This window comes from Andrographis paniculata, unplaced genomic scaffold (assembly GCF_009805555.1).
Source record: "Andrographis paniculata isolate CXL003 unplaced genomic scaffold, ASM980555v1 Contig21END, whole genome shotgun sequence".
Lineage (NCBI taxonomy): Eukaryota > Viridiplantae > Streptophyta > Magnoliopsida > Lamiales > Acanthaceae > Andrographis > Andrographis paniculata.
Window position 1 is genome coordinate 2,211,391 of NW_026137502.1, and position 11,331 is coordinate 2,222,721.

At 33.5% G+C, this 11,331-nt stretch overlaps 1 protein-coding gene across 1 annotated transcript; it reads left to right on the forward strand.

Moving 5' to 3' along the window:
* Positions 1-1,336: 1,336 nt before the first annotated feature.
* Positions 1,337-10,612, forward strand: LOC127244904 (uncharacterized). The gene is made up of 18 exons (XM_051265499.1): positions 1,337-1,954; positions 2,730-2,799; positions 2,901-3,509; positions 3,595-3,768; positions 3,867-3,980; positions 4,338-4,396; positions 4,582-4,648; positions 4,757-4,808; positions 4,899-4,991; positions 5,169-5,252; positions 5,395-5,783; positions 7,224-7,285; positions 8,233-8,302; positions 8,603-8,683; positions 8,777-8,878; positions 9,176-9,300; positions 9,420-9,522; positions 10,176-10,612. Exons 1-18 carry the CDS (start codon positions 1,890-1,892, stop codon positions 10,320-10,322), a joined length of 2,466 nt encoding a protein of 821 aa, XP_051121456.1. The 5' UTR covers positions 1,337-1,889; the 3' UTR covers positions 10,323-10,612.
* The last annotated feature ends 719 nt before the right edge of the window (positions 10,613-11,331 follow it).

Genomic DNA, 11,331 nt, shown 5'->3' on the forward strand with positions numbered 1-11,331 from the left:
AATTAAAAAAATAAAAATTTCGAATTTCGAATTTTTCGGTTTGATTCGAATTTTTTAGTTCGGATTACGGATTTTTGGATTTCGAATTTCGATATTTCGGCTCAGTTTGGATTGATTTTTTCAAAAATTTTGGATTTTCGGATCGGTTCGAATTTAGCAAAATCCGAACCGAAAAGTCGAATGCTCACCCCTAATAATAGACATTCTAAAATCTAAAAGAATTTAAAGAAATCTTACTTGAATACATTATATTTGAAATAATAAAAAGCAAATTCCCAAAAATCCCTCTTACCTAAAGTTTACATTTATTTTTAGTCGCGGTGTTTAAGAAATAATAGTATTTTAATTATAGTGAGTAGTTAAAAATAGTATAATGATATTTTGCCTTTACTCTTTTTTTTTTTTTTTTTATAAAAGTAATGATGTGATGTAAAGTAACGATATTTGTGGAAAAAAGTAGAGTATCTAATGAAATATTAACTTTGTAATTGGACGTCCCAAAATATAAATATGTTTCCCAAAATAGAAATATGTAAATATTGTAAGTGGACGGAAGCAGTATTATATATTCAGTAATACTCTTTTAGATTATTTTATTTGTCCAAGTCATTTCAATTTTTAATATATTTATTAATTTTAAACACACTAATAAATATAAATCAATTTAATTAATTTTTAATTTTTACTCTTTTCTATATCTCTTTTTATTTAACAAATATTTTTATTTATCTTAAAACTCCCCATTTTTTTATAAAACTAATTTATAATAATGATAAATAAATAAATAAATATACTATTTTTTTATTTATTTGTATTATATAAAATCTATTATCTACAAAATGATATTCATATTATATAACTCTCTTCGTCCGCTTGTAAGTTCACATTTATTTTGCGTCATTATACTTAACATTAAAAATATATTTATATTTGTATAAATGTCATTCTATTAATATTTCAAGACATTAATGAAAGTATTTTTTGCAATTTTTTCTTAATTTGTACTACGTCTTGATATAATAATTAATATTAAACAAATTAACACGCATAAAACTTTAGAGCCGGACAAAAATAATATATTTTTTTAAAATATAATATTAAAAATATGTAAATATATATTTTAATTTTTTTAATCATTAAATAATTAATCTATACTATTTAAATTCTTATATCTAAATAAAAAGACCATTTTGTGAGGGAGGAAGTTTTAGTGCAAAAGTGTGACAAAAAAAATTACTTTTACTGATTATCAATATCAACGGTACAGAACAGTATAATTTATGGTAACTTATTACATCTTTAAAATCCATTCCTCGACTCAACGGGACAGAACAGTTTTCATAATATTATCCGAACCCAAAACACACAACACCACTCTGTCTCTCCCGAATGCTTTTTTGCAGTTTCAAGCATCACCAATTCTGCTCCTGCCATGGACAATAATCTCGCCTTTGATTTCGCCTCTTTGCCTGCAAAATTCACCTCCTTACACTGCATCACAATTCACACTCGAACTCCGTGCTAAGTAATCGAACCCTTCCTCTCTCTCTCTATCTCACATGTTAACTCGATCTTGCCCATGTGATAATGATGATGCGTCCCCCCTACCCTACCTTACCCCGCCTCCCATCCATTCCCTTACCCCACAATTCCCACACTTGTGTTGAAGCTACTTACTACTGACTGAGAGCCGCCTGCATCCCAAAAACAGTGAAGCAAGAGGACCCATTTCCGCATTAATTGACTGCGCGGTTTTCTTCTCCTCTGTTGCAGAGTTTTCAGGAGAGAGTGGATAGATCGAGCCAATTGGAAGAAAGAGACCCATTTAAGGAGGAGGAGCACGAGGATATCGTGTTTGGAGTTGGATTGGATTTTTTTGGGTTCCGAGAATGAAGACCAAGGGGGCGGCGGTTGTGCGGAATCCGGCTCCTGTTGTTTCTTTTGATCAGAAGAGGTACTAGAATGGTCTTGCCGTTTTCGTTGCTCGTCGGCCATTTTTATTTTGCTTGAATTAAGTTCTTTTGTTTGGATTTGTTACTCTGTTGTTAATCTCTGCTCTGCATTGGCTTAGTTTTGAGATTCTTGGTGGCTTTGTTCGTCTGGGTCCTGCCGACAGTTGGAACTGAATTCGATACACAGTATTTCGTTTAATTTCCTTTTATTTCTGTCGGTCTGATTGATTGGCTAATAGGTTGGAGTTTGAGATGTGTATTTTGTGCTTCTTGTAAAGTGATTCTCTTCGATTTCACTTCTTCTGCAAACACTTTGATGATTTGGGTATTGGTTCAGAACTTTTGGATGTAGTTTTCCGTATGATTTATTCATTTATTCTTCCATCGTGCAATGGAATTTGATGTGGCAGCTGTGATGTCGTGAGAAGACAGTGACGCCATGCTAAAACCCTGTTTTTTTTGGTAGTGACAACCTTTGGATTGGTAATAAATATAGTGCAAGTAGCAGTGTTTGTAAAGTTCTTCAACATGTAATCTTGTGTTAGCTTGTTTGACCAGTCTTGTGAGAATTGTATGCAAAGGTGATTGTTTCGATGGGGATGGACTCTCCTTTTGTTGAGTTTGTTGTAACCAGAAATTCTGTTCAAGGAAAATTCACTTGCTACTGCTATATCTATTTAGATATTTCTTCTATGAATCCTGATTTATGTTTTATTTCTCTGTGATATATAAACCATGATGTAATTCTGCATTAAACATTGGAAATTGTGTGAGCAGGGATGCGTATGGGTTTGCTGTCAGACCTCACAATCTGCATAGATACAGAGAATATGCTAATATATACAAGGTTTCCCACCTTTCGATTAGTCTCATTTGTGTAAACGTTTCCAGAATAGTTGTTATATAGTCGAATGCTTCACTGAGATTAAGTCTTGTTATTTGTTCTAGGAAGAAGAAGAGGAGAGGTCAGAGAGGTGGAAGAACTTTCTGGAAAGGCAATCGGAGTCCGCCCAATCGCCCAGGACTGCATTGTCTGCCGAGACAAAAACTTTGGATGTACAATCAACCGTTCAAGCAACTGATGATAATTCAAGTAATGGTGATCAAGCTGATGATCCAATTGGAAACAAGACCAACCCTTCGGGGGAGCAAAACAAAGAGGAATCACATGCTGTGGGTGAAAGAACACATCAATTACAAATATGGGCGGAGATCAGGCCATCCCTACATGCCATAGAGGAGATGATGAGTTCTCGTGTGAAAAAGAAAGTTAGTTTGACTAAAAATGAAGTGAACCCTGGGGCTGGAAAGCAGTTCTCTTCCACCGAAGAGGGTAGACCTGGAAAAGGAGCATGTGAAGAGGACTCTGAGGAAGAGTTTTTTGACTTGGATCGATCTGAATCAGATCCCTTGCAGGATGTACCTTTAGGAAACAATACTCCTGCTCCAGGCATGGGATTGGGTGACAATGGTGCTCAATCAGAATCTTCACCTCCCTTAAAGGAGGAATTGGAATGCCTTGTTCAAGGAGGGGTTCCGATGGCGCTTAGGGGAGAGGTGAAAGATCTGAATATATGCTGTATTATATCATGCCATTTTCTGATAGAGTCTTATTTTTTATTCTTTCCACTTGAAATTTCAGCTTTGGCAATCCTTTGTTGGTGTTAGAGCACGCCGAGTGGAAAAATACTATCAAAATTTACTCGCTCAAGATGCTTGCCTGGAAAGTAAGAACAATGAATTGGAGGACAATAATCTCGAGTCAAATGCAGAGAGTTTGGGTATGCCTGAGAAGTGGAAAACCCAGATTGAGAAGGTTATTCAAGCTCCACTTGTGCTGTCATTTTAGTGTTAGTTTTATTGAGTAACCATGAGAATATTAAATAGAAGATCAACTTCATACCTTTGTTATAGGATTTGCCTCGAACTTTTCCTGGACATCCTGCTTTAGATGAGAATGGTAGAGATGCTCTAAGGCGTATACTGACAGCATATGCTCGACATAATCCATCTGTTGGATATTGTCAGGTTTTGTATTTCTTTTTATTTTCCTTTTTTATTTCTTTCGAATTTTATGATAAAATATTTCTTACTGGTTTTTAGCCTTTTCCATTCTGTAATGAGACATCTCATGGTACCTACCATCAGTGTGGATGTCTTGTTCACTTCAACTAATTTTTCTGTGCACAATATATATGCATAGAGTGATTGTAGAGTAAGAAAAAAAAATTATACTCTGTCCTGTTTGTCAACTTCAAATCTCTCATATATACTTGGAAGTGGTGCTAGGTTAAGACTTTTCGAGTAGCATTCTAGCATCATGGTTTGGTGATGTTCGATCTGTTACATGGAAAGATTGCTGATGCTTATATCTTACTTTTGCAGGCCATGAACTTCTTTGCAGGCTTGTTATTGCTTTTAATGCCCGAGGAAAATGCATTCTGGTGAGTTGAAGCATTGGTGTGATATTTTTCTTGTGGTACTCTAGATCTACTTATGCAAGAGGTACATTTCATGATATTTTTAAGTCATGATTGATCCTTGAAATGCTGCCAAGAAAGTGGAGTGAATCTAAGACACACATGATGTTATTAAAATGGGCCTAAATACATTATTGGCTAATGTTCAGGACTTTGATGGGCATTCTGGATGATTATTTCGATGGCTACTATTCAGAAGAAATGATCGAATCTCAGGTATCCTATGGACTTGTAATGAGCAGAGCTACTTGTTCAAATATATCTCTCAAATAAGGTAGCATGATTCGATGATAAGGGATCTCCTGTGTTAAATTGTCTTGGTAGGTTGATCAACTTGTTCTTGAGGACTTGGTGCGCGAAAAATTCCCCAAATTAGGTTTGTTGCTTTTATAGCTTCTCACTTGCTTACTTTTTCAAATGAGATTTCAGTATAATGTAAGTCTCTTATTATCTCTGTGTGCCACAGTAAACCATCTGGACTACCTGGGAGTGCAAGTGGCATGTGTGGCCGGACCCTGGTTCCTCACAATATATTTGAATATGCTTCCATGGGAAAGTGGTCAGGTTCTTTGATTTAGTTATCTAATAATAATTTGGATAATTGTTGAGAATGTGGTCATTGGCTTTGTAAACAGAAATTTGATTCATTGCAGTGTTGCAAGCTATATCAACTTTAGGCAATAAAAAATGTATCAATTCTTTGACCGTGAAACTGATACATTTAATATTTCTACAGTCCTTAGAGTTTGGGATGTGCTTCTCTATGAAGGAAATCGAGTAATGCTATTCCGGACCGCACTTGCTTTAATGGAGTTATATGGTACTGGCTTGATGTTTCTCTTGGATTTAGAAAATAAATATTTGTATTTATGAGTAGATTCGTTCCTTTATTTATTTTACTTTTTTTTTTTTTTTTTCGTTTTCCTATTGGATAAGATTTATATGTGTTCAGTTTTGTACAGGACCTGCATTGGTTACAACCAAAGATGCTGGAGACGCAGTTACACTGCTTCAGTCATTAGCGGGCTCCACGTTTGATAGCAGTCAACTTGTATTTACAGCTTGCAGGGGCTTCCAAAATGTTAATGAAAAAAGATTACAAGAAGTAAGAAATAAACACCGGCCAGCTATAAATGCTGCCGTGGAAGAAAGATGCAAGGGAAATAGAATTTGGAAGGAGTCGGAAGGTCTGGTTTCAAAGCTATATGATTTCAGAAAGAATCCAAATTCAACCGTCGAAACTGACAAACCAGAGGGAATGGGCAGCGATATGAATGCTAATGCGGATGGCTTGTATATGAGCTTGAATGGTGATGTGGTGATAGACCCTGCAAAAGATCTTCAAGACCAGGTACCTGTGTACAGTGTCTTACGCCTTCTACGTTCTAATTTCAAAACTTCTTCACTTGTCTTTATTCCTTTCATGCCTGCTTCTAACCAGTGAGATGTGCTATATGCACTTAGTTGTATCACTGAAAACACTTCATGTTTATTTGGTATTGAAAGCCTCAACTACCTTAAAAATCAAAATCTTGCTTATCCAAGTACAATTGTTTCCCTTGGACATTTGAGTTAATTTTCCGTGTAATAGCATATTCCTTCTGTCCACTCAAAATCTTCTCATTTTTTCTATTTTAGTCTGTCTGTTCAAATCTTTTCATTTTCTTTTTTTAATATAGTTACATCCCAAATAAATACAACATTACTCGTACACTAAATGTAAGGGCAAAATTGTCTTTACATACATCATTTATACTGCACTTTAATAAAATATTAATATACGTGCCAAAAGTAAATGAGAAGATTATTTACAGACGAAGGGATTATTACATTTATAAAAATATTGGAGCTCCCTTCAAGTGAAATAAACTGGCGGTCTATATGCCAATAGACTACTTTTCATGGGTATGGCTACCATGCATGAATGAATGGTAGGAATATGAAATTGGGAATGAAACATGTTGAAAATCCATTCCCATGGCTAGTATGCATCAGAATTAAATTGCAAGTTTATAAGATATTCAGCACAGCTTACTTTGAGATTTTTTTTTGGTTTTTTTTAACTCTACAATTCTTATTATTTTCTATAAAATATATTATTTTCTCTCATAGAACATCATAGAACATCACTAACAACATCCTATTTAAATGAAAAAAAAAAAAAAATCATCAAGGAAACACACTCTCAATGTCTCATAGTGAGAAAGATCATTCTAACCTTCAAATATCAATGTTGAAATCATAATGAAAGTGTGTATGATACCATTCTCATTCCCCTCCCACTTTCTCGGAATATATTTTTTATTAATATTTAATTAACACACTAGACTCTCTTTTGAAGGTTCCTTTTTCTTTTGTATGTTGTCTAAAATTCCACACCATAGAGGTATCTGCATTATTAAAACAGCAATATATGCTGGACAGCCCTTATGTAATATAATTTTTTTCATCTACTGTCAAACAATATCTGTTAATGATATCCTTCTCCGAGGGTGTTACTTTCAACTTATACAAGGATTAGTTATTTTCACATGCATGGAATGTGCCTAGTTTGCCTTCATTTTTATTTTTTAGAGAGAAATGGTAATTTTGTATAAAAGCCAGCACTATTCTTTTAACTTTTTTCTAGTTCATTACTATGGAATGATTGGAATCCCTATGCTCCCCAAGAAAAATACACTGTTTACTCTTACAAAACATGACATAAAACTACTATGCAAACACAAACCCACCTCTAGTATTCTTTGTATGTGTAATCAATCTGAATGCTGTGAACTGTGGCTTTATTCAGGTGACTTGGCTTAAAGTAGAGCTGTGCAAGCTGCTTGAGGAAAAACGTTCTGCTGAGCTCAGGTAAACATAAAGTTTGTTGCCGCTGGATGTTCCAACCTTATGTTGAATTTATAGTTAGGAGATGGATAGTTTAACATTTTACCCAGCTCCACTTGGTTGGATGATTATATACTGCAGACTGAACCTTTTACATTTCATTGCTGAAACATGAGCTATTCTGTATTCAAAACCAGCTTTTCTTTGAATTGGCATTACAATAACCTATTTTATGGGGTTTTTTTTTTTTTTTTTTTTCTGTCCTTTTTGTGGTTCTTGATTTTTAACTTTATAGTCTAAACTTCTTCTCCAAGAAATGAAGCATGTTTCAGATGTGGAAGTATTGAGTCTAAGATAATTAAGGACATAGTGATCATTGCTTTTTCAGCCCCTATGACATTAAAAGCATCTGTTTGTCTATAAACAATTCAAACACTTAGTACGAGGACATGATCATTTGCAACCCACTTAATTTCTCTGTAGTGTTTTGGTGATCTGCTTTGAAGAATTGATTGAGAAGTTTTTGCATTTCAATTTATTTTATATTTTATTTTAATTTATTAATTTATTTTTTCTGTCAATCTGCAGTTATTGCAATTATATAAGAGATCTCCAAGCTCTATTTAAATGAATTGATATATAGGACTTGTAAAGTTTGCCTGGACATCAAAAAAGGAAATTATAAAATGTGGTTATTCATCATTTATAATGTTCTCATCATTGAAGAAAGATTTACTATTTTTGGATGCACGATAGAAGAGTAAAATCTTGTAGTTCAGTAATTTGCTGCATATTTGTGAAACATTAGTGTTATCTGTGACTTTGGTGATCAAATGAAATACATTTCATGGTTGAGACAAAATTAGTGCTAAACTTGACTGAAATGTATATATATTAATAATTTTATCAGGGAAATGCATATATTAAACTTTTCACTAGAATGCAATTGAACGCTTTTATTCTTGATGCAGAGCTGAAGAACTGGAAACAGCACTTGTGGAGATGGTTAAGCAGGACAATCGTCGACAATTGAGTGCAAAGGTATCTAAAAAACTCGATGCCTTCTGTTATTGTATTTTAATTTCTCAAATCTTGCTTGTTGAAATTGTATTTGTTGGCGTGCACTAGTTTGTTGCAATGGTTCATGCATTTGAAATGCGCACTAGATTGCTGTCCATTTGAAAATGGACATCTTGTGAATTTTTGGAAAACAAGAATAGCAGTGTCGCAATCCACCTTTTACATGTAGAATATGGACACATATTCAGCCTGAATATTGCCCTTGTTTTGGACCGTCTTTTAAGTATTTGACATGATAATCGATCATTTTGTTGGTACCAGGTCGAGCAGTTAGAGCATGAGGTCTCTGAGCTTCGACAAACTCTTCTCGAAAAGCATGAACAAGAGAATGCCATGCTTCAAGTAAGATTATTGCTTTTATATTAACAATTGCTGTGAGTCTTCTGGTTTTGTCTATTTTCACATGGCCTTTGGCATTGCTGGTTTCTTTCACAGATTTTAATGAGGGTGGAACAAGAACAAAAAGTGACGGAGGATGCTCGCATATATGCCGAGCAAGATGCTGTTGCCCAGAAATATGCTGCTCAAGTACTTCAGGTTTCATTCTTCTTTAAACAGAAATACTAATGTGCTGTTAGCTTTCATGCCCTGGAATCATTTTTCTCGTCCACCTATGTTTAGCCATCTCGATCACTGTTCTGGATGACTAATGATGACATATTATGATGCAAATACTTATGATACAGTACCTAACTAGTCATGGGGGTTGGCATTAGAATCCTAAAATGTTGTTGGGCACACATCCCGACTTATTTTGATGTTTGAACTTTCTGTTGTTTTCCATTCGATTTTATTTCTAATCAAGCATTTTTTCTGTACCTTCGCAAAATGCAGGAGAAGTATGAGAAAGCTACATCCGATCTTGCTGAGATGGAAAAAAGGGCAGTTATGGCGGAGTCTATGCTCGAAGCTACATTGCAGTACCAGTCTGGGCAAACCAAAGCCTTATCTTCCCCTCGGTAATACTAGTATTGATGCTCAAGCTATATGTCTGCCGTACTTAGTCTGTTTTATGTTATATTTCAACAATTACTAGTGCCTCCTACTCCAGTTAATATTTTGTTGGTGTTCTTTGCAGACCGACACAGCAAAATAATCAAGATGCTTCCCAAGAAATTCCGACGAGGAAGATAAGTTTGCTTTCTAGACCATTTGGTTTAGGATGGAGAGATAAGAACAAGGTTAGCATAGGCCCTCCTCTCTTTCTAGAACTCAGATTATGAATGTGTAACTAAATCAAGACATGATGGGGAAAAACTCAAAAAATAATTCCAACTCGGAATATAATTGCAACTGATTTACCTCTTACTAATTTTTGTTGCTGATTCTATTGTACATAGTAAGTTGGGAAGAAAATTAGTGGTAAATAAAATAAACCTAGAACATACATATCTGGGAAGTTGAGTTATCAAATTCTTTTAATTTTATAAGATATAGTAATGCTTGTTGTTGAGATATTTTAGATATGCAGTTTTAGATTTAGTAGATCTATATTTAGATTTAGTCTTATCTACCGATTAGATTACTTAGATTTGAGTCTATGAGTTTGCTTTATATTGCCTATATATAAGCCTGATGATCAATAAGACAATCTCATTATTTTCCCCCAAAATTTCTAACACTTGTCGACACATTTTTCTACGACAACTAAATTTCTGTGTTTTGCATTGAATGAAATGACAGCTTTGAACTATGAATGCTTCCATTTCTTTTGTCTTGCTTCCATTCAATTTGTTTCTCTGTGGGTTCTTTGGATGAAGAATGTTTCATTTGGCTCGATGATTTTGATGCTGACATTCAAAAAAGTAAAGCTAAAAAATTCTGATGCTGACAGGGGAAGCCCAACAACGCTGAGGAGACAGGCGATGGAAAATCATCGGATGAACCAAATGAAGGGAACTCATCATCGGAGCAGGTACAAAGCCCAACCCTGGAGCCAGAAGACATGAATGGCCATAAAGCAGAGGAGAAAACATTGTAAGAACAGTGATTCAATGGACAGATGCTTGCATATACATACATATTTATATATATATATATGCCTTTGTGTTCTATTTATATAACATAAAAAAAGATGTTGGTTCTGTTCTATGTCTGAGGTTGTGATTACTCAGCGAATTTGTTCATTATTTGTTGTTGAATGTTGCAATAATAGGTGAGAGTTTAGCCAAATGTAAAGTTGTATTCTTTTTAAAATTTGTGATGTTCTTGTAATCTTACTTTTTGTATTCTTTGAGGTATATGACAATGTTGTTTGAGATTATGCTTGTATATTTTTATGTTGTTTTTTTTTTTTTTGGTTTTCCTTCTAGAATATCAATTCAAGAATCGGATACTTATTTTTCTTACAAAGGCGTACTAAATCAATTCATTATTATCATCATCTTAAAATTTTAAAATTTAAAACACAATATACTCCATTCGTCTCACCAGAATTGAACCTTTTTATTAGAGACACGGTATTAAATGTGAGAATGATTAATTAGTTAATAATAATTAGTTATGATATTATTATATTATTTTTTGTATAATTAAAAATATTTATAGTTTTAAAGTAAATTTAATATATATAATTAAAAAATTAAAATATATGTTTAAAAATTTAAAAATTATATAGCAATTAAATAATATATGCAATATGGATATCATTTTGTAGAGAATAAAATCTTCTATAATACAAGTAAATAAAAAAATATTTTTGTTTATTTATAATTAATATAAATTAATTTTATAAAAGATATGTAATTTTAAATATAGATAAAAATATTTATTTTTTTTAGGAGAGATGCTGAAATAAAGAGGTTTTGAGTGGTCCTACGTCATTTATGATGTTACATTTTATATAGTCAATTTATATTTGTTAAATATATTTTGGTTTAATAATTACCAAAAATAGAAAGACTTCAATTGTTACTAAACAGAAAAATGGAAATAGTGTTAATTGGTGGAACAGAGGGAGTACAACGTAAGCCTACCTTATATCTACCCTT

What these genes read in the sequence shown, in the direction of transcription:
- LOC127244904 (XM_051265499.1), top strand. Translation starts at nt 1,890, where the DNA reads ATGAAGACCAAGGGGGCGGCGGTTGTGCGGAATCCGGCTCCTGTTGTT. An exon ending in CATCTGTTGGATATTGTCAG is followed by an intron (nt 3,981 to 4,337) that starts GTTTTGTATTTC and finishes TTACTTTTGCAG; the next exon opens with GCCATGAACTTCTTTGCAGG. An exon ending in AAGAGAATGCCATGCTTCAA is followed by an intron (nt 8,684 to 8,776) that starts GTAAGATTATTG and finishes TTTCTTTCACAG; the next exon opens with ATTTTAATGAGGGTGGAACA.